The sequence below is a fragment of the Mirounga angustirostris genome, unplaced genomic scaffold (genome assembly GCF_029215605.1).
Source record: "Mirounga angustirostris isolate CCGP_5_RB_7025 unplaced genomic scaffold, mMirAng1.0.hap1 SCAF_6, whole genome shotgun sequence".
In the NCBI taxonomy this organism is placed as follows: domain Eukaryota; kingdom Metazoa; phylum Chordata; class Mammalia; order Carnivora; family Phocidae; genus Mirounga; species Mirounga angustirostris.
Genome location: NW_026991714.1, coordinates 82,141,962 through 82,166,024, shown reverse-complemented (window position 1 = coordinate 82,166,024; position 24,063 = coordinate 82,141,962). Strand labels below are relative to the sequence as shown.

General features: G+C 37.8%; 1 protein-coding gene across 5 annotated transcripts in view; it reads right to left on the bottom strand.

The window, feature by feature from the left end:
- Window positions 1-24,063, bottom strand: part of ARID4B (AT-rich interaction domain 4B) — a 145,870-nt gene that overhangs the window by 81,485 nt on the left and 40,322 nt on the right. For all 5 annotated transcript variants that reach the window (XM_045877800.3, XM_064594604.1, XM_045877799.3 and 2 more), the window contains exons 3-4: window positions 3,416-3,526; window positions 475-540 (exon numbers count right to left, since the gene is read on the bottom strand). In XM_045877800.3, coding sequence (XP_045733756.1) covers window positions 475-540; window positions 3,416-3,526 — 177 coding nt within the window. The remainder of the gene's footprint in view (window positions 1-474; window positions 541-3,415; window positions 3,527-24,063) is intronic.

Below are 24,063 nucleotides of genomic sequence, written 5' to 3'. Positions count from 1 at the left end.
TCTCCCACTCCCCCTGCTTGTGCTCCCTCTCTTGCTGTGTCTCTCTGTCAAATAAATAAATAAAATCTTTTAAAAATAAATAAATAAATGAATGAATGCATAAATAAATAAAAGCTCTGAGGTTCTTAACGTGTTGGGGTTTTTCCCTCACTTTTCACATTATTACAGAACCTCTATCACTTAATCCCTAATTCATCACCTATTAATTCTGGAAGTACAACATGGTGAAAAGTAAACATGTGAGTAAATAAAAAGCAGTCAATGCTTCCTTGATGTTTACTTCATTTCTGACCACAGGTTTTCCTATCACATCAAGTTTCACCGAACATTCTATTGTTTTCTACTGGTCTAGTTAGAGACAATTATGTTTATCAACTCAGTAACAGCCAACGATTAAAAAGAAATGACCAAGTATAATTTTTAATGTCTCCCATTGAAGCATCAGAATTAATAATGAATAAATAAATGAATTACCTTTAGTGGGCCCTTTATGTGGTCATCCTGAACTTCCACTGTTGAAGAATCATGCCTAAATGTTACCTAGAGATCACAAATTTAATTAGCAACAAGCCCACACACAAAAAAAAATCAAGTGACACAAGCTCACCAACGCATGAATTCGTTCTCCTTACAAGTAATCTAACACAGCTGTCTAGTATATATAAAATCTCAATCCCTAAGCAGATTAACTGAAAAATTTATTACTTAAACAGACAAATTCCCAGACTAAATCAGTTGGTATTTCATGGATTAGACTTTATTCAATACTATTAGCTATTACTTTAGTAGTATAATTTCTTTTCCTAAAAAATGAGGGGGGGGGAAACAGGTGGAGACCTTAGGCTATTAGATCCTCTATCATTCTGTGAAGGCCTAGTTTAATAATAAGCAGTAGCAACAAACATTTATTGAGAGCTAAGCATCAGGCTCAAGCACTAAACATATAATCTTTACAACAACCTTATTAATAGGTAGGTATGATTGTTCCCACTTTGTTGATAAGAAAACTGAGGAGCAGAAAGTATAAGTAACCAGTCCAAGATCACAGAACTGGTACACAGTAGAGCTGAGATTCAAACTCGGGCAGTCAAGCTCCAGAAGTTTACTGTACTCTGTATCAGTACAGAAATCAGAGAATGGGAAACCAGATGTGAGGAGATTAAGTTAAAATAAGGGTTCAGGTTTAAATATTTCACATTAGTTGGTGAAAAATAAGACAGCTTCCAGTATTCAATGTAGAAAAAGTTGTTTTCCCTATACAAAGCAAGAGTTCTTACAGGGATTGAACCATCAACATGGTCTTATCAGATGTCTATGGTCATCAATCTACGTAATATGCTCACAAACAAGTTATGAAAAGAGATGTCCTATACTCACAGCATCCCAGGCATTTCTGTCTCACACAAAAGCATTACCATGCTTTATTTAAATTATGTGTTTAATTGTCTCTGTCACTCACTCAGACTGTAAGCCACTTTATGACAGAGATCAGATTTTAACACTAGAGTTTCAATACCTAATATAGTACTTAGCACACAGTAAATGTATAATAAATGAAAATTGATGAGGAAGAAGTATATCAACAAATTGTTGGAAATGTATTAACTTTGTCTGAATCATAAACAAACCAGAAATATACCACTATATCTGTTGAGAAAATAACTGAATTATAAACAGATTTTTAGAGCAGCCAAAAAAATTAACAAGTTTTAGCTATCCGTTATTTACAAGGCACAAGGTACTTGTACTCTGTGCTATCAACAGAAGCAGTAAAGACTAACAGTACTCTTCCTTTGATTAATAGCAAGAAATGGCAGGAGTGATACACGCCATTTAGCTGGTTCATTCATTACACAGCAACACCCAGCTGAGACTGCAGTCAGGGCTAAAATTCAGCCTGTGCTCTGCAAACCAAAGCATGGGTCCTGGAGTAAAACTGCTCCTGTCCTAAGGGAGCACCTTTTTCTAACTAACACAGAAGTCTTATCTGTAGGCCAAGCTCCCCTGAAGAAGCTATCTACCAGGAGGGAGGGCTTTTGTCTAATTCACAGTAAGATATTACATGTGTTAGTAGGAGCCCTGTCTGGAAGAGTGAGGAAGCTAATAAAAAGCTTTCTCTGGGCGCCTGGGTGGCTCAGTTGGTTAAGCGACTGCCTTCGGCTCAGGTCATGATCCTGGAGTCCCGAGATCGAGTCCCGCATCGGGCTCCCTGCTCAGCAGGGAGTCTGCTTCTCCCTCTCCCACTCCCCATTTGTGTTCCCTCTCTCACTGTGTCTTTCTCTGTCAAATAAATAAATAAAATCTTTTTTAAAAAAAAAAAAGCTTTCTCTTCATTTCCAAGATGGTAGTGGCAAAAAAATGAGTGCTCAGGGAACACCAGTGTGTGAAATCAGAACAGGGAATGCCACTATCAGAACACTGTAAGAGTACCCACAAAAATCAAATCACGGAAGAGCTCACAGATACCACACATGTGAAAACTAAAGGCATGGTGTGGCCAAGACTAGACTCCTACAGATTTACAGTTTATTTAAAGGTCTTGTCACAGTGGATCTTAACTAGGAGTGTAAATCAGAATCGCAGGAAGCTTTTTTCAACACATCCATGCATAAGGAAAGAACCTAGGATATAGACATGGAAAAAGCTCCAGAAGAAAACCTGAAACTCTCTACTGGACATACACCTCTGTGGCCTTTTGACTTGGTGATATTCAAACCAATGTTTTACAGGGTATCTGCTACTCTGCACCATAAATCCCCTGAGGATGAAGATCAGGCCATCCTCATATCCCCAACCTCCTTCCACCTAACAGAGTACTCTGCACAGTTTACCACTCAGTAAATAATTGACAAATGAATAAATATCTACCTTCAAATACTTCACTTGTCCTATATTTTTCAACACTGATAAATTTACTAAAATATAAACAATTACATTTCTTTTTCTGCACTGACACAAAACACAAGTATTTAAGAAAGGTTTTTTAAAAGAAAGATAGAGGATAAGGAAATCAACAACTAGATCTACCTTACTTTACTGTTATCTAAAACACCATCAAATTATAAATCACATCTCAACTTAATGGCTAAAATGGTGGGGGGTCTAAAATTAAGAATTAAACTACATGACTTCTAAGGTCCTTTCCAGCCTTTTAGAAAAGGCTAAAAACACAAACAGTACCAAGTCTGTCAATATTGAAAGGGCATTCAAAATATCAATTTGTAAGAACCTAACTTCACTCTAATTAGAATACTTTAAAATCCCAAATAATGTTTTGTTTTCAGGTATTTGACAACCCTTATATAGAAACTAAACTCATCTTGCAGGAAAAAAAAAAGTCTTAAATACACCCACCAAGAACAAGTTTAAATATCAAATACTGAACATATAATTTATAAGATCTACATATACTTACCTTGACTTTGACAAGTCTTTTTGCTGTCTTGATCTTAGCTTCACAAAAGGCTCCTCTGTATTTAGCACTCACATCAGTGCCCACTGTCAAATAGGGAGGCTCATCAAGGGCCTAAAAATGCAAACAAATATAATTAGATTTAAAAGTCTTTAATTCTTTAGCACAATTAGACTTCAGGCTGGCAGATCTAATCCCACTATAGCTAAAAAAAAGTTGTAATAATTGATGTATTCGTTAACAAAAACCATCCACAAAATACTCTAACTTAAAAACAAGTAAAATCTATGTATCAAAAAATCTATTTAAATGTACATCATATAAAATAAAAATGCATCTTTTTTCTCTATATAAAATACATACAGCCCATGATATGAATCATCTTAATCACAAATTTATCACTCTATCCACCCTTCCATCTACCCATTCATTCAAATATTTATTTACTATATGACCACCTAAAGAGAAGGCAGATCCTTAAAAGCCTCAAAAATTTTGGCTACATCTTAGAAGCCACCCAAATTCAGAATAGCTTTGTCATATCCCTACCTAGACAATTCTAAGGTAGAATAATAGCACAGAAGGGGTGGGAAGAATTACATGTATTTCAAGCAACTGGAGAAAACTATAAGAAGAAATCCAATCTGGGAAATCTTAAATGCTCTGGCATGAGTTCACTGTTTATTTACCCTTATATGTTAAATATTTGAAGTTTCCTCACTTGTGATTTTTTTTATTGTGTGTGTGTGTGTGTGAGATTTAGTTTTTAACAGTCCTAATCTAGCTGCTCTGACTCCAAAATCAGGTACACTTCTGTATAAGATCTATAATTTTAAGGAGTTCTGCTTATATTAATCATTGCATAATCAAGGAAAGATTATGTAGGTAACTTTGCACAAAGTATTTTACAAGAAATACTAATATCCTGAGATGTTCCACCAAAAAGAAGAGGAGAAAGTTTGGGAACATCAAACCCCTACTCTGCCTCATCGTCCAAATAAATCTTTTTTCTATTAACATCTTGCAGAAATTCTATAGAACATAAGGTGGAAAAATGCTGTTAATATAGCAGTGAATGATGAAAATATAAATTTCATTTGGATCTTAAAATAAATTCATCCCAATTGTTGTGGATAATACACACTGGGAGTGATCTATCAAAAAAATAAAAAAAGATATATTTTCTAATGCTATACCAAAAGTATTATAATCAAATAATTGTAACTTTTTTTTAAAGGTGGGAGGTAGCACATAAACCAAAACAAAGGTACTACAACTAAAAATACCATGGTGAACTCCTTAATAGCCATTTGTTTCACATTCTATTTATTTCACGAAAAGTATTTTTAAAAAGAACACAAAATAGGGCGCCTGGGTGGCTCAGTCGTTAAGCGTCTGCCTTCGGCTCAGGTCATGATCCCAGGGTCCTGGGATCGAGTCCCACATCGGGCTCCCTCCTCGGCAGGAAGCCTGCTCTCCCTCTCCCACTCCCGCTGCTTGTGTTCCTGCTCTCGCTATCTCTGTCTCTGTCAAATAAATAAATAAAATCTTAAAAAAAAAAAAAAAAGAACACAAAATATATCAAGTATACGGTTTTTAAAATCTACATGGCAGGGGGCTGGCTGGCTCAGCCAGTAAAGCATGCGCTCTTGATCCTGGGGCTGTGAGTTCAAGTCCCATGTTGCACGTAGTTACTTTTTTTTTTTTTTTTAAAGATTTTATTTATTTATTTGAGAGAGAGAGAATGAGAGAGAGCACAGGAGAGAGGGGAGGGTCAGAGGGAGAAGCAGACTCCCTGCTGAGCAGGAAGCCTGATGCGGGACTTGATCCAGGGACTCCAGGATCATGACCTGAGCCGAAGGCAGTCTCTTAACCAACTGAGCCACCCAGGCGCCCAGCACGTAGTTACTTTTAAAAAAAAAGTTAAAAAAAAAAAAAAATCTACCTAGGAAAATGCCCATATTTCAATTCATTTATGCCATAACAGAAGTATACCCTCACAGAAAGACAATAATTTCTGAATTACTACTACTTAAATTTGTTATCATTGACTACAACTTTGGTAACTTTGTACTGCTCCTGCACCTAAAGTTAATAAATGTATTTTTCTACTTTACCTACTTGCCTTAACCCTCTTAACTTACCATTTTCTTTGGTCAAATTCTTGGTTAAATTCCAGACAAGCTAGTGGCTTTATTATAGCAAGTATATGAAATGGACACATAGCATTTCACCCAGAAATTTTAAGAAAATTTCAGGAAGACATCAATTCACTTTGTGGTTCAATTGGTATTGTGTGTTACTGCTACAAAAGCAAATGGTGGGGCTACCTTCATGACCACAGACATTAATCTCCACAACTTGCAAACCTCTCCCATTAACACATCCTGCCTTATTAGCCAGTAAATTTTATTTTCATAGACAAATAGTATAGTCAAAATAAATGAATACTGATGAGGAACGAGAAACTGTGAAATGTAGAAAAAAACAAGAAAACTAAAAGTTGCACATTTATGCCTACTCAGAAACAAATGTTTAAGAAGTGAGAAGTTTTTAAGATATTTTTATTATAGAGAATTGTGAACAAAAAAGGGAACAGAATAGTAATATATTTAGACTACTTATATACAGAAACCCATATACATATTCTTTTCATTAATAGTCATACCAAACCCTGGCAACATGCCAATGATAGCAAGCTATCAATATGTTTATTGAGCAGATTCATTCAACTTAAATTTGAATGAGATTTTTCCCCAAAACCAAGCCTATCTCCCATCCTTACCAACATAAAAATCCATGCTTACCAACATAAAAATCCATGCTAACAGAAAAGAGTAATAATTACCTTAAATATTGTGGAGGCAAATTATTATTATGAAGGGTAATATTTCCCTTCCTTCAAGATAGAACACATGAAAAGGAATTAGCAAAACACATAAAGAAAATGTCTACTACAAAAATACTTGAGAAGGGAAACCAAAGTCTAATAAACACCTGTTAAACTGAAATGCATTGTTAGAACAGTGTTAATCTGTTAAAGGCAACACATGAAAAGCAAAGATCTATGGTCTGATCTTACTTCTGCCTCTACTGTTTTGTTTTGCATCATCTTAAGTAAGTTACTTTTCTGTTCCCGAATTCTCATCATTAGATGAACATAAGAATTTGAATTCTGGGGCGCTTGGGTGGCTCAGTTGGTTAAGCGACTGCCTTCGGCTCAGGTCATGATCCTGGAGTCCCAGGATAGAGTCCCGCATCGGGCTCCCTGCTCATCGGGGAGTCTGCCTCTCTCTCTGACCCTCCCCCCTCTCGTGCTCTCTCTCTCTCTATCTCATTCTCTCTCTCAAATAAATAAATAAAATCTTTAAAAAAAAAAAAAGAATTTGAATTCTGTATACCTCTATTAAGTATTTCTCAAAGCAGGGTTACAGAGATGGCCAAAATGGGACACTGAGACACATAATCATCTAGAAGTGAAACTATGCTAACCAAAATATGAATGAGAATTTCTACAGAAAAACAAATGAAATCCATAACCTACCTACATGGTCAGATTTGTATACATAATTTTATCAGAGCATAAATTATCATTCTATCATTAGTATAATATAAGGTAATAAAGCAGACTAATAGCACAGGCAGAAAAGACAAGGTCCTTACCCCAGCTCTATTCCTTACACTAACTAGCTGAGTTTTTGTAGGCTACTAAACCTCTCTAAGCTTCAGTTTCCACAACAGGAAAACATGGTCAGTATTAAAAAGCACTCGGGGTGCCTGGGTGGCTCAGTCGTTAAGCGTCTGCCTTCAGCTCAGGTCGTGATCCCAGGGTCCTGGGATCGAGCCCCGCATCGGGCTCCCTGCTCTGCGGGAAGCCTGCTTCTCCCTCTCCCACTCCCCCGGCTTGTGTTCCCTCTCTCACTGTGTCTCTCTCTGTCAAATAAATAAATAAAATCTTTAAAAAAAAAAAAAGCACTCAATTATGATGCTTCAAGTATTCAGCTCTTAACAATTACTATTACTATTATGAAACACTCAAGGTAGGCAAACAAGTCATTAAACTGATGTAAATTCAGATTTGGCAGCCCCCCTTTTTGTTTTAAGATTTTATTTATTTGAGAGAGAGAGAACGGTGCACACACGGGGAAATGGGCTGAGGGAGAGAGAGTATCTCAAGCAGATTTCAAAGTGAGAGCGGAGCCTGACACAGGACTCGATCCCCTACCCTGCGATCATGACCTGAGCTGAAATCAAGAATCCTTTGCTTAACCAACTGAGCTATCCAGGCGCCCCAATGAGCAATCATTTAAAATGAGGTTTTGGGGCGCCTGGGTGGCTCAGTTGGTTGGGCAACTGCCTTCGGCTCAGGTCATGATCCTGGAGTCCCGGGATCGAGTCCCGCATCGGGCTCCCTGCTCAGCGGGGAGTCTGCTTCTCCCTCTGACCCTCCCCCCTCTCATCTGCTCTCTCTCTGTCTCTCAAATAAATAAATAAAATCTTTAAAAATAAATAAATAAATAAAATAAAATAAAATGAGGTTTTGCCTCTAGCATTTTAAAAAGAAAAAAAGGAGGCACCTGGTGGTTCTGTCGGTTAAGCTTTTTCTAGAAATACAAAAATAATCAGATATATTTATGTTATTTTATACATATGTAAAAATATACATAATAAAGATAGGAATAACTGCTTTTATTTTTTTATTTTTTAAAGATTTTATTTATTTGAGACAATGAGAGAGAGAGAGAGAGCACATGAGAGGGGGGAGGGTCAGAGGGAGAAGCAGGCTCCCTGCCAAGCAGGGAGCCTGATGCAGGACTCGATCCAGGGACTCCAGGATCGTGACCTGAGCCGAAGGCAGTCGCTTAACCAACTGAGCCACCCAGGCGCCCCTGGAATAACTGCTTTTAAAAACGGATTAACCTATGGGAAAGGGAATGGAATGGAGGGGTATGGGTATAAAAATATTTCATTCAAAGTAAGTCTTCCTGTTCTTTTTTATTTTTGAGAGAGCCCACGCGCACGGGTGGCGGGGGTGGGGGGGGGCGGATTTTAAGTAGGCTCCATGCTCGGTGCAGAGTCTGATGCGGGGCTTAATCTCAAGACTCTGAGATCATGACCTGGGCCAAAATCAGGAGGTGGACTGCAACTGAGCCACCCAGGCGCCCCAGTCTTCCAGTCTTTAAAAACAAAAGGTTTCTTTGTTATAAGTGGCATGTATTCTTTGCTTTTTAAAATGTATACTAAGGGGCGGGGGCGCTGGGTGTCTCAGTCTGCCTTTGGCTCAGGTCATGATCCCAGAGTGCTGGGATGGAGGCCCACATCAGGCTCCCTCCTCAGTGGGGAGCCTGCTTCTCCCTCTCCCTCTGCTTGTGCTCTCTCACTCTCTCGCTCACTCTCTCAAATAAATAAAATCTTTATTTTTTATTTATTTATTTATTTTTTAAGATTTTATTTATTTATTTGAGACAGAGAGAATGAGATACAGAGAGCATGAGAGGGAGGAGGGTCAGAGGGAGAAGCAGACTCCCTGCCGAGCAGGGAGCCCGATGCGGGACTCGATCCCGGGACTCCAGGATCATGACCTGAGCCGAAGGCAGTCGCTTAACCAACTGAGCCACCCAGGCGCCCCTAAATAAAATCTTAAAAAAAAAAAAAAGATTCTCCCACTTCCTCTGCTCCCCGCCCCGCTCCCATGTACACGCACTCTAAGAAAATACAAATGAATAAAAACAAAACATATACTAAGAAACACTTCAAAACATATACAAAAGAAGATGGGACTGTATAATAAATCCCCCATATACTCATAATCTGGATCCCACAATTATCAATGCAATTTTGTCTCATCTATACTCCTACCCACCCCTCCTATACAATGATTATTTTGAAAGAAACCCAGATACTACATCACTTCATGAGAACAGTAAAGAGTATTATAATCTAAAGGGGGGAAAAAAGTATTCTAATCTGTAGTGGTTGGGATTATGGGTTATTTTTATTTTTCTTATTAATACTTTCCTGTACTCTTTAATGTACTTAGAATGAGTTTATTAATAAGAGTCAGTACAATATAGTAAATTAAGAGCACAGGCTCTTGAATTAGATGCTTAGGTTCAAATCTACCACTTAGCAGCTAGATGACCTTGAGCTAGAACCTCGCTACCTCAGGATAAAAGAGTGACTATCTCACAGGGATGAGATGTGAAATGCTACATGTAAAGTGCTTGGAAAGTGGCTAGGCATACAGTGCTAAATAAAGACTGTTAATATTACTTAATAATTTGGGGGGAAAATGTGAGTTAAAAAAATTCTTTAAGTTCTATACAAAAGATATTCCACACAAACAGAAGAGATGCCAGTATAATTGTGTATAATAAGGAGGAGGTTGGGAGGAGGTGTTTAAATATTATCCCCCTCATTCAATTCAGAAATAAAGTAATCCTGTTGATTCTAGTAGCAACAGAGGTTAAAGTGTTTGTGGTGTTGCTCCATTATGAAGTACATCACAACCCTTTAGTATAGTAGAAAGACAACCAAGACTATATACCTATTCTAGGGCTCCTGGCCTTCGGTGCAACAGAGATATACAAAGAATTATTCAGCTGGTTAATTAAATTACCTACACCAACACTGACCCTGTTACATAAACATGTCTTTAAACCAGAAAAAACTCTTCTCTTTTTGCTGTGATTCTCTGATTTTGGTCAATAATACAGACCATCTCAGAGGCTAAAATAAAATGTTATTATGCAGCACCTCCATGCCAAAAAGGAAATTAAACTACTAAATTACCATCCCTTTGTTTAGCAAACAGAACCGTTTTCTAGTTGTCAAGGCAACGGCTACCTCACAGTTATCCAGCATTGCTTAAACAATTATTTTTCTAGTCAATCTACCAAATGCCCTAACTGGCACTGAGAAACCATTGAATTCCATGGGAATACTAAAAAGCGTAAGCGATTTTTAAATTAGCTATTGGTGGATAATAACCATTTAAGAAGCCAAAATGCCAGTGAAACATACAAGTGCCCAAAGGGATCAACAGTAATTTCTAATGTGCCTTGGGCTGCAGTACACCAAATGTTTGAAATAAGCTTCAAAAAGACAATAGTTGAATCAATTTTCCAAATGGCTGACTAACGTTGACACTGCCTAGGAAATATTCAGTTATTCAAGATCTATTTTTTTAAAAAAGTAAAACATGCCTGATGCCATTTTATTGAGGTAGTTTCTCCAGAAGGGTAAGCATTCAAACTGGCTGTGGCAGTGCCGATGCAGCCAGGAGAAACAGAGATTTGCTGCTACAACCATCAGTAAATAAATGTACTTAAACACATAGGGTAACAATAAATCTAGGAAAACGACCGTTTGTATATGACAATCTCAAAGAGGCATTAAAACAATAGCAGAGATAATTTCAACAGATGAATGAAAAATACACCTATACGCCAAAGGGTATGTCATTTAAAAACAAAAATGCACAATTTTTTAGAACATAAAAAAAACTAAGTACATTGAAGAAATAAAGAAAACCGTGTAATCTAACTTTAAAATCTTCTCTGGGACCATTTCCTCTCTTCCTTTTCATGTGGTACTAAGGACATGGGGTAGTGAGGGGTAAGGTTTGGGGAGGCACAGAGGGACAGGACAGATGCTGAGTGTACAAGGTAACGAGGAGGCGGCTGTGGGAGTCACATGCAAGCACAGGCTGACCCTGTGGCTAAGGACATGGTGGAAGCTGAGCAGAAACAGGAAATGAGCAGCATAATTAAATTTGTTACACTCACCAAATAAGTAAACTGACTGATCAAATAAGTAAATATACCAAGGATAGTAGGGCCATGTTTCTCACTGCCAGAGAAATGTAAAAGGAGGGAAGGAAAAAGGCTATAAAGAAGTCTAAGGTGGGGTGCCTGGGTGGTGCAGTCGGTTAAGTGTCCAACTCTTGGTTTCAGCTCAGGCTGTGATCGCAGGGTCGTGAGATCCATCCAGTCCTGCATCGGACTCTGCGCTGACGGGGAGCCTGCTTAAGATTCGCTGTCTCTGGGCGGCGCCTGGGTAGCTCAGTCGGTTAAACATCTGCCTTCATCTGAGGTCATGATCCCAGGGTCCTGGGATGGAGTCTGACATCAAGCTCCCTGCTCAGCGGGGAGTCTGCTCCTCCCTCTCCCTCCACCCCTCCCCCCGCTTGTGCACGCTCTCTCTCTCTCAAATAAATAAAATCTTAAAAAAAAAAAGAAATATGAATTCATGGTTGCATAATACACACATATAGAAAAATGAATAGTTAGATATGTGTGTATATTATATATATATACACACACATATATTTGTGTGTATGTGTGTGCACATATATATGTACATATATTTGCCTAACTCTGTCCACCTAGAAGGCTCAATAGCAACCGATAGGCCAGTAACGAAAACATACCAATGGCCCATCTCTTGATTTCTAAATCCCATCCTACATTAAAAGAAACCAAAGATCTTTGGAGAAATGGCTGACTTCAAAGTTGGACAGGAAAACTACAAGAAGAATCTGAAACCTCTTGAGCCAGAAAGTAAGGAAATGTTCAACAAATGATGGGAGACATTTCAAAGAGAGACACAGGAGCCAACTGAAGGGGTTCCTACTGGCCAAATGGGGGAAACCAAAATAAATTTGGTTATCCTTGACAGGCATGTCTATGTATGTCAAAACTGACTTAAGATGTATATATTCCACTGTAAGTAAATTGTACCTCAGTTTAAAAACTTAATAAATTACAACCCACTCATTAAAACTGGCATCCATGAGTCCATACTGACAAGTGAATGAATGATGAATAAATAAGTAAATGCAGAAAAGGGAAAGTTCTTCCTTACAGTAAAATGTTCATAAATGTAGCAGGAATGATGGAAATAGAGGATCATCTTTTGGCAGCCATCTTAAAGGTGACAGATTCATAGTGTTGTCTACAGATGCTAAACTGATGAGTGGAGGTCTGATGAACAGCGTATTAATATAATTCTGGAATATTACTCAACTGTCAGTGGTGCAATGATGGAATATACTGAAAACAAAAGAGCAACTTTCTGTGTGGCACTTAACAATGAGAAAAACTAGAACCAGGCTGAAGAAGTTATCCTACAGAATTCCTTATTCCTGTATTCCTTAAAACTCAAAAGAATATGAAATATAGGGAAAACTAGGAAAGAGTTTTAGATTGAAGTAGTCTGAAGAAGTATGACAGTCAAATGCAACATGAATTCCTGGATAAAGCATGGACCAGAAAGGAAAAAGAGACATTCTTAGGAGAGTTGGTAAAATTTAAAAGGGATCTGTGGATAGGATGGCAATATTATACCCATGCTGACTTCCTGATTTAGAGGGCTGAAGGCAGGATAGGTACAAGAGTGGCCTTTTTATTGGGAATTACACAGTGGAATATTTAGGAGTGACAGGACATCATGTCTGCAGCTTGCTCTCAAGAAATATGAAGATAAAGATAAAGGTACATACATATGTATACATATATAGGTTATATTAATTATTTGTACTATAAATTCAAAATTCTTTGAAAGTAAACTCTTTTTTTAGGTAGTATATATGTTTATTGGGCATCTGTATATCTTTTTCTGAGTTGCTCATTTGTGTTCTTTATCCATCTTTTGGAGTTACTTTTTTTTTAACTGGATTGTAAAAGTTCTTGCATATGTTTTTTAAGTTCTTGCATATTAAAAAATAATCAGGGGTGCCTGGGTGGCGCAGTCAAGTTAAGCGTTCGACTCCTGGTTTTGGCTCAGATCCTGATCTCAGGGTTGTGAGATGGAGCCCGACACTGGGCTCCACACTCAGCACAGAATCTGCTTGAGGCTCTCGCTCTCTCTCAAACAAACAAAACTTTCTCTCTCTCAAACAAACACAAAAATCTTCTCTGGATGCCACTTTTTTCCCTAATATTTTCCTAAAATTTAAGTTACTTTAGACAATGGAACCACAAATTACTTGTAAGTAAATTTTACTCCCACATCTACTAACCAAAATTTACTCGTATCTACTAGCCAGAGAGAAAGCTGCACATTCAGAGAGGCATATTCCTGGAAATTTTAAAAGCTCAAAATAGACATTCTAACTAGACTATTCATCATCAGCAAAGAAGTAAGAGAGAAATATAGGAAGGATATTTATTAAGTGCCTACTGTACATTTAAGACATTATTCTATAAGCAAAAAAAGCACAGGCACTTTCCTCATATAACACAGAGGTAGTCAATTTATTTTGCCCTCAGAAGAGGTTAGTCTTATTTGGTATCTTGCTGGTGAGGTTAAAACTTTATTCAAACTAAATGAAACTGCTTCAGAATAACATCATTCTCAGAACATACCATGCTCATTTATAATATTTAAACTTTAATGATCTGCAATTTAGAGGAGCCTGGTGGTGCAGCCAATTCAAAAAATCAGAATTTATAAAGAGAAACCATAAACTGGCATTGTTACAGTTTATGTCTATCTGGGCATGTTAGTAACATCTACTTTGGCATGAACTGAAAGGCAGTAAGTAGAACATTTTGAAATGTCACAAGATAAGTCACTAAGGATGCATCTAGAGAATATTTTCTAAGAGTCTGCTTGATTACCAAAATAATAATCCTTGAAAGTCCCCATTAATCAAGTTTTTTTTTTAGATGACCTGAAAACAACAATATTACATTTTTGTTTTATTACCAATAAAAATTACAGTAGAAAACTAAGGAGAAAAATCAGATTAGCAGATGCGTCTGTCTTCCCAGAGATGACTATCGTTATACTATTCCAGATATTTTCCCCTAGCAAAATAACCTGAGAGATGACAGTTTGATCAACTGCTCTCACTTCATTGTAAACTTTTGTTTTTCACTTAGTAGAGCCTGAATGTTCTTCCATATCTGAAATGTGATTCTGTAAAGTGACTGCTAATCATTACATAGTCTTATCTGTGCTGCACCAACCTTTATGTACTTATTTCTTCATGACTGCAGAGAGAGAGAGATGGAAGCAGGGAGGGAGTGGAAGGAGGATGGATGAAATAGAGAATGACAAGGAGATAAATGGTAGAGGCCAGAAGCAGAGAAAACAAGGAGGAAGCAAATCCTATGGATATAGGGTTTGGTACTTGATTCACTAGCTCTCCTGATGAAAACCATCTCCTATTTGTTATCTGATTTCAGAGTGGCTGTACAACTTAATGTACTGATTAAGACCCTAGCAAATCTGAAGAATCTCTGGCTTTTGAGCTAGAGAGATTGCTATTCACTAAGTAACTCTATCTTGAAGTATGTCACCTCCACCATTTTAATCTTTGGTTTCCTCTCTATCGACTGGAGATTTATCTTGTAGGGTGCTTGCGAAAGTTTTAAGTTAAAATTAGGTAGTATATTTAGACTCTTTAGGAGACTGACAAGCACTCAGCAAATATCAGATTAAACCATATGAAAGTGCTATTTTTATAGATCAAAAAGGTCAAATATGGGCAATTTATATAGCTCAACCTAATGTTGATTTTGTCCTTTTCTTTTAAACAGGTGGGAAACCAGAGACCAACACCTCAGACACCTAACAGTACAGTGCCATTCCACAATCTGCTCAGACCCTGCTCCTACTCCATTGCCCAAGAGCAAGACTACTCACCTCTCTCGGTCCCACAGTACTCCACTTATGTATATTTCCTTTAGATGACTGAGCCCTGGATCCTGGGCAACCTGCATCTGACCCTTACACCACTAACAGGGGTATAACAATTTGTTCCCACTTGATGGTTGTCTGGCCCACCAACCAAGCTTTTATCCTGTTTTATAGCCTCAAGAATATAACCTTTTTTTTTTTTTAATATTTTTTTTTAAAGATTTTATTTATTTATTCATGAGAGACAGAGGGAGAAGCAGGCTCCCAAGGAGCAGGGAGCCCGATGCGGGACTCGATGCCAGGACCCTGAGATCATGACCTGAGCCAAAGGCAGACGCTTAACCATCTGAGCCACCCAGACACCCTCAAGAATATAACCTTGAAAGAAGCCATCAAAAGGGAACTAATCAGGCGCCTGGGTGGCTCAGTTGGTTAAGCGACTGCCTTCGGCTCATATCATCATCCTGGAATCCCTGGATCGAGTCCGCATCAGGCTCCCTGCTCAGCAGGGAGTCTGCTTCTCCCTCTGACCCTCCCCCCTCTCATGTGCTCTCTCTCTCTCAAGTAAATAAATAAAATCTTAAAAAAAAAGGGGGGGGGGACTAATCTGGGGCACCTGGGTGGCTCAGTCAGTTAAGCGTCCACCTCTTGATTTTGGCTCAGGTCATGATCGCGGGGTCGTGAAGTCGAGCTCCATCTTGGGCATGGAGCTGTTTAAAGATTCTCTCCCCACCCCCACGCTCTCTTTCTAATTAAAAAAAAAAGGAAACTAACCTTTGATTGCTCAAAAACCTGTCCATTACTTGTCTAATGACCAAAACAAACTGACCCACATAATATGTAATCAGCACTCTAAGCCCTAGAATTCATTCTAATTTCAGATCACTGATATATTAACTCCTTTGGTAACCAATACTACAATACTCACTGTTACACTATATACTGGCTTTGCTTGTCCCAAACAGATACAAACGTTCTGTAAAGGTGAGCATTTCACACTGTATTTTAATGAATTGTGTCTGTTCTCTCTCCTAGATTGAGCAACTTCAGGCAGAAATAGCCCCTTACTCACCTCTGGATGCCCTGGTCCTAGAATTGCACCTGCATATAGGAGGAATTCAGGAAACATTTACTGAACCAAAGAAGTCAGACATTAATTAAGCCTGGCTAAATGAGAGTTCTCTTAAGCTAAATATTTATATTTCAGAACACCTTATAATGAGAATCATCTTACAATGAGAGGTCAAAAGCATGAGCTCTGGAATCAGAGTACCTGGTTCAAACTCTAGGTCTATGACTTACTAGGTATGTGACCTTTGAGGCAGATTATTTAACTTCTCTGAGCCTAGCTTCACATGTGTAAAGTGGGATTGATAAATAATAATATAATAAGCATATAATAGGGCGCCTGGGTGGCTCAGTTGCTTAAGCGACTGCCTTCAGCTCAGGTCATGATCCCAGGGTCCTGGGATCGAGTCCCGCATCGGGCTCCCTGATCTGCGGGGAGCCTGCTTCTCCCTCTCCCACTCCCCCTGCTTGTGTTCCCTCTCTCGCTGTATCTCTCTCTGTCAAATAAATAAATAAAATCTTAAAAAAAAATAAGCATATAATAAAAATAATAATATAAGAAGCATATAATATGTATTTATATATAAGTAAAACATAAAGTTGTGATCTGTTACATAGAAAATATCATGTGCTGATAAATCTAAAACAGTTTATAACTTATCAGTTAGCCAAACTGTTTAAAGATTTATTTATTTGAGAGAGAGAGGGAGAGCGCGCACATGAGGGGAGGGGTAGAGGGAGAGGGAGAGAAGCAGACTCTGCTAAGCGTGGAGCCCAACTCGGGGCTCAATCCCACGAAGCTGAGATCATGACCTAAGCTGAAATCAAAAGTCAGATGCTTAACAGACTGAGCCACCCAGGTGTCCCTTAGATAACCAAATTTTTACACTAAAAAAAGACCATAGAGTTTCATAAAGAATAAGCTGGTAATGTGACAAGCATCATTATTAGATAATTTCTCCTAACAAAGAGATATGTTCTGGCAATATGTTTTGCCAACAAATTGATTAGACTGGTAGCCAGACACCTGATCCAAACTGGGCAGACCAAGTTCTCTCTCCTAGGAATTTAATGCTGAAATGCTAATCAACTTGTTGGTAGAGCAAAATAATATAGCCTGTAGCCATTTTCTGACATGTGTAGGGAGAAAGAGAGAAAACTGGTCCGCAAAGAAAGAGTAAGAAATAAAGAAGGACAAAACAGACATACAGAGGAAAAAGGGACACATAAGAGACTGTGTGTCCTCTGAGCGCCTAAGGGAATAGCTAGTTCCTGCTAGCTCTCCAACTCCCAACTCACTTCAATCCCTCCTAATATTTGACTGGATTTTCTGCTCTTGGATACTATGTATCCTTAAAATAAATTCCCTTTTCTGATTTTGATAAGCTGAGATGGTTTCTATTACCAATAATCAAAATAGTCTTAATTAAAGCCCATCAGAAACTTATCAAAGTAGAAATAATATAAAATTTAACTACAATTCTATAAACATTTATTGAGCATCCATAATGCCCTAGGATACTGAGGACTTAGATCACATCTATACAAACATTACACCAATTTCAGTTTAAAATTTTAGGCTAAATTGTCACAATATAGGTCTATGACACTGAGAAGACCAACTGGACACATTTAATGTTGTATACTCCAGCTAGCTCGATTTGGATTCAAAGGAGGCACTGCCAAAGCCTTCAGACCAAAATCTCAGGAAACTTAAAAGTACTTTGGTCCGGGGCACCTGGGTGGCTCAGTTGGTTAAGCGACTGCCTTCAGCTCAGGTCCTGATCCTGGAGTCCCGGGATCGAGTCCCGCATCGGGCTCCCTGCTCAGCGGGGAGTCTGCTTCTCCCTCTGACCCTCCCCCTCTCATGCTCTCTCTCTCTCTCTCATTCTCGCTCTCAAATAAATAAATAAAATTAAAAAAAAAAAAAGTACTTTGGTCCATGGTTTTGAAAGATTACACTGAAAATAAGATTTCAACCTTCTATGAAAAAATAAGGTCCAAGTCTATTAACCTACTAACTATTCTTTTCTCACTTTCTCTAGAAAAACATTAATTCTGAAGAATAAAATCACTTACAAATATATGGTCCTTGCCTCCTATGGAGTCTCAATTTGTATTAAAACTATCACTAAAATTGGAAAGAACTTTCTGATACATCTGATCCAAGGCTATCTATCAGTCTACAATACAAAATAAACAGTAATATTAAAGACAATAATGTGAGACTTTTTTAATGCCTATTTTCTTATGTGCATATTTTAGGGGTTTTGTTGTTGTTGTTGTTGTTGTTGTTTTGCTTTGGGGTTTGGTTTGTTTTTTCCCCTGATCGCCATCCTGGTATCTTTCAAGTTTTTAATGGTAGCACCAAATGACTTTTATTTGGCCATTCCTACCATACTACATCACACTAAATGGGGATTCTGTTAGTTGTTGAGGAGATCTCTTCACTTAGAACCAAGAGAAATTATTTCAGGACAGGTGTAGAGAAACATACTTATAACAAAACTATCTCCTGGCTCTGCATATGCACCTCATCTTATTGCTAGGTCACACTGGTTGTCCTCTGGATCACCAGAAATTACTGTTACATCAGTAACAGTATCAAATAGTTCCAGCCATATTTAAAGAACTCTTTACCCTTCCCTACTGCACAGTTATTTAAATAAATGAACACAAGATATCACTAATGAAAGCAGGTAGAAAGGGCCATACTATATACAGGGATCTGTAACAGGCCCTCCAGGGTATTTGAGCTTGCCTTCTTTCAATGGGCTCTGAGAACAAAGCAGACAATCCTCAAGGCACTCTAACACCATAGCTTACATCAGACTGCTCATCACCAGACCTGGACTTTTAAAAATGTATACCAGCCAAACGGGTGACTTATCAACCTAGGATCCCATGTGGATCAGAACATTTTCAGAATTTCATTACTAAGCCTGCCCTGCCACCTATTGTGATGACCATGCCCACACCTTGCCACCAGCTAAACTCTGCCTCCTTGGGATTCTCTGACCTCAATGAGGTCATGAAAAATTTTCAGTGAGATCCCCTTTCATAAGCATTCCTAGCTGGAAAGAAAAACCAATATTTTTTCCAAGAAAATGTTGAAGAAATAATCCACTAGGTCTGATTACTCAGGTGAGATGAGAAATTTCAAGTAGTGTGGGGACAATTCACTAAACATATAAAAAATATGGAATCTTTTATTTATTTATCTTAAATACAGATTAGAAAGTAAGCTTTTTATTTTTTTTTAAGAGTTTATTTTTATTTATTTAGGAGAGAGAGAGAAAGAGCATGCACACTCATGCGAGAGAGAGCACGGAACAGGGGGTTGGGGCAGAGGGAGAGGGAGCCCTATGCGGGACTTGATCCCAGGACCCTGGGATCATGATCTGAGCCAAAGGCAGACATTTAACCAACTGAGCCACCCAGGCACCTAGAAAGTAAGCTTTTTAAATACATATCTAAGTTGATCCACCTGAGCCATGTGTCCCATGAACAGATATGTCCTGAGTGAAAAGTGGCAGTTAAGGAACACAGAGGGGTTGAAAATGGTCCATTCACTTTCAGCATCTTTACTGTGTTCAGTATGCCTGTAGATGTATATTTGGCAGATGACAAATCTGGTTTCCATGGGAGTTGTGGATTATATTACAGATTAGGAAAGAGGTTTTCAGGTGTGCTCCCAGGACCAACTGTGTCAGGCATCACCTCCAAACTTGTTAGAAATGCAAATTCTCAGGCTCTACTGTGGACATCCTGAATTAGAAGCTCTGGGGAAAGGAATCAGCAATCAGTGTTTTAACAAGTCTTTCCAGGGAACTCTGACACACCTACTGTTTGAAAACTTAGAGGTTATTTCTGTAGGTCTTCACTAGAACTTGTAATAGATAGACTCAACTAACAGAATCTCTATTTGGTTTCCTGACGCATGTATTATGAGATACTATGGTGGGAATGGCCAAAGAAAAAGCCATGAAAGATATCAGGATGGTGATAATGAAAAAAATATTTAACATACACACAGAATGAAGTAAGGCAATAAAAGCAGACTCATTTAAAACAATATACAAATGTGGCTTAAGATTCTAGCAAAGAAATCAGAAACTGAGATAAAACTATTAATGCAAAAAGTAAAAACTCTAAGAAAAATGAAAACTAATACTTCTCTGCATTAAGAGTTAAATACAACAGGCCTGACTGCTATTGTTGGCCTGCCTGCCAGGCAGGCCCTGAGATGGCATCTGGGAACTTATGGGAACCTGGATTTCAGAAGCATTCCCACAATTCACTGATAAGAATGGCTCACTGTGCCCAAACTGTATTACAAACAATACAGTTTATGCTAAACACCTGTTTTCATTCTCAGAGTTGGGCATTTGGATATGTGCCAAGCATGGGGTGCCTATGTAACTAGCCACTGTAAAAATCCTGGGTGCTCAGTCTCTAACAAGCTTTCCTGTTGGCAACATTTCAGATATACTGTCACAATTCATTGTTAGGGGAATTGAGGGCCTCCTGTGTGACTCTACTGGGAGAAGATTCTGGAAGCTTGCACCTGGCTTCCCCCAGACTTCACCCCAAGCATCTTTTCCTTTTGCTGATTATGTATCCTTTTGTTTTAATAAATTACAGCCTAAATATAACTATACACTGAGTGCTGAGAGTTCTCTCCATGAATTACCAAACCTGAGAGTGATCTTGAGAACTCCCAACACATTCTCTTCTATTATGAGCTCTTTGACAGTCACATAACAGGGTTAAAAACACTGACAACACCATCAAATCTGACATGTTTGTATTATTTTTACTTGATGCATTAATAAAATAAAACATTTTAATGGTACTTTATTTCCATTTTCTTACTTTTTAAAAATATATCCAGTAAGTCTAATCTGAATCGCATGCTCAGTCCTTGGCCAGTCAAGGACAGGGCACCTACACTGACAGTCCCTTCAGGGAATCCAGCATGCTATGATCAAATGAAGGGAGAATACATGCTGGGCAGGCCCACATAGGAGAGGACCACTAAAATCAGGCTATTGGACAAATCCAAAATTTACTTCAAAGAAATTGGGGCAGCACCTCAAAGAAGAAGACAGTCGTGGTCTCCCACAGTTCAAACTAAGTTATAAAGAGTCCTGAGTAACTTCTCATAGTAAGACATAAAAATAAAAAATAAAGTGCCTTCAAATGCAAACTCAAACTAAAAAGTCACAGACTGCACAGACTGCACAGTGATGACTTGCCATCAGACTGCTTCTTAGCAGGGCAATTCTATAGCGTATGCCCCAAAGTGAGCAGGAGTTAGTAATCTAACAGCAGTTAGCAATTCTAAGGCAGCTGGGTAATAGCTAATAAAAATTTATTGTTTATACCACTGAAAAGACCAAGGAGAGATGTTAGAAATGTTAGAGATACATAATGAAAAGAAAGTAATATATTACTAATCGTATTACATATCAGTATTATCAATAATGGAATAATTTTCAGGCACAAAATGGTCCTTAAACTTTCCTATTTGAGGTAAAATATGGGCCTAAGGACATATACCACAGTTTAGGAGACGAGGGATCAGGTATGAAATAAAGAGAAACACTGAAATAGTAGAATTCAGTGGTATATTTGAAGGCATTAAAATCATCAAAAACACAATCACTATGTAAGCATAATGGTGCCTAACAATGGTCTCTAGTGGGTCCTAGTTAACCCAGTATTTACTTGGTTTGCCCTTAAACACTATGATATTGCATGAAAACTGTTTATAACCCTGATTGCTTACTTACATCCTCAAGAGCCTAAGTTTTTACATGCTCCACTAAACTCAAGATCCTCCTTTAGCCCTCACTGCTGCCTCTAACTCACAGAAGGTAATATTCTGCTCCAGATTACTTCATAGAATACAATCAGCTACAGGCAACCTCTGTTTGGTAGACTTTGGGATAACAGTATGTAAATTTAGTTAATGCAAAAATTAGTTTCAAGTACAAGTAGGTAAGCACAAATATGTAAGCACAAGTTGGTAAACCTGGAAGCACAAGTAGGTAAACCAAGGTGCTGTGGACAATGGATGCAGACTACTGTATACATAGGAGCAGTTAACCTGGAAGCCATAAAAGTGTTTCTGTAGGTCTCTGACAACCCTACAATTAAAGACAGAATTTTTCAGAGATTTTATATATGTATAATAAATATATTTTTTCATTAACACTTTTCATTAAGGTTACCTAATTAAAATGCAAGAAAGGGAGAGAACAAGAATACTTTGAAGCACATTAATCAGATTTAACCAGAGATGGAAATATTTACTACTCTAGAGAGTATTTAACATTATAACAAAATAATAAAACTGATTAACACATTCCTTTCTATAAAAACAAACAAACTCTGTAGGTGAATAGGAAAAGGACCATTACTCACGGACATAAAAAAGCAAACAAAGGCAAAACTTTAAGTGATTTTAAGGACACAACCAATTAGAGATAGGAAAAGGGCATACACCCAAATTTCTACTCAGTTACTGCATGCTGCCTTGTAACACCAGCCTTGATCATCCTTTAAAACTCTGTGGGCGCCTGGGTGGCTGTCAGTTGAACAACTGACTCTTTGATTTTGGCTCAGGTCATGATCTTGGCGCTGTGGGAATGAGCCCCATGTTGGGTTCCACACTCAGGGTGGAGTCTGGTTGGGATTCTCTCTCTCTCTCTCTCCCTCTGCCCCTTCCCCCCCACTCATGCACATGCACTCCCTCTCTAAATAAATAAATTTAAAAATAAATAAATAAAACTCCATCTGTAACTAATATATAAACTGATCTTCCCATTTAGGAGACAATGTTAAAAAAATATTAAAAAGAAAAAAAGTTATTACTACAAATTCTGTTTAAAAAACGTGTATATGGGGCGCCTGGGTGGCTCAGTTGGTTAAGGGACTGCCTTCGGCTCAGGTCATGATCTCAGAGTCCTGGGATCGAGTCCCGCATCAGGCTCCCTTGCTGAGCAGGGAGTCTGCTTCTCCATCTGATCTTCCCTGCTCTCATGCTCTCTCACTCTCATTCTCTCTCTCTCTCAAATGGACAAATAAAATCTTTAAAAAAAAAAAAAGTGTGTATGTAAAGACTTGGAAGGATATACTAAAATGTTAACAGTAGTTATCTCTGCAATGTCTTCAGCTGGTGATCTTTATCCTGTCTAGTTTTCTAGATTTTCCATATTTTTATGAGTTTTTAATAACCTTTATAATAACCAGAAACTGTTTAAATCAAATCTTTTTTATTATAGAATTATTAATATTAAACACTAGTATTTAGTATTTACTTAAGAGCAGTCAATTATGAGATTTCTTGTCAACACTGTTCTTTTCTTTTTAGAAGTTAACTTGGACTCCTTCATAAAAGAAATAAAATTCATCCTGTATTTTAAGTGGATCTCCATTAATTCTGTGAAGTCTAACATCACCTGTTTTCCAAGCATACTGTAAAATTATCTTAAGATGAAATGTGATAATTGATCAGATAGAGAAATTTAATTACATTTACTTCACAGGCTTTCATTTGTTTGTACCTATATATGACAAGTGTGTCTTTAAAAATATAATGTGACCATGGCATATTATTTCAACTAAAAATTAGGTGAATGAATTCTAAATGACATGTTTTCACTGCAACTTAGTTTTTATTTTAGCTTTGCAAACATGTCACTATTTTCTGCATAATTGGCCCTTTTGTCATTTCCATGGTTATCAAAAAGAAGTGATTATACTTCTTCCACACAGATTAAAATACTGTATTTGGTTAACCAGAGAACACAACATATCATCTAACATACTACTCTTACACCTCGTTTTTACATGGGTGCTAAAGTTTATCAATAATACAGTCACTATCATCAAGAAAAGGGTTAAATTAAGTTTAAAACTATCTTTTAAAC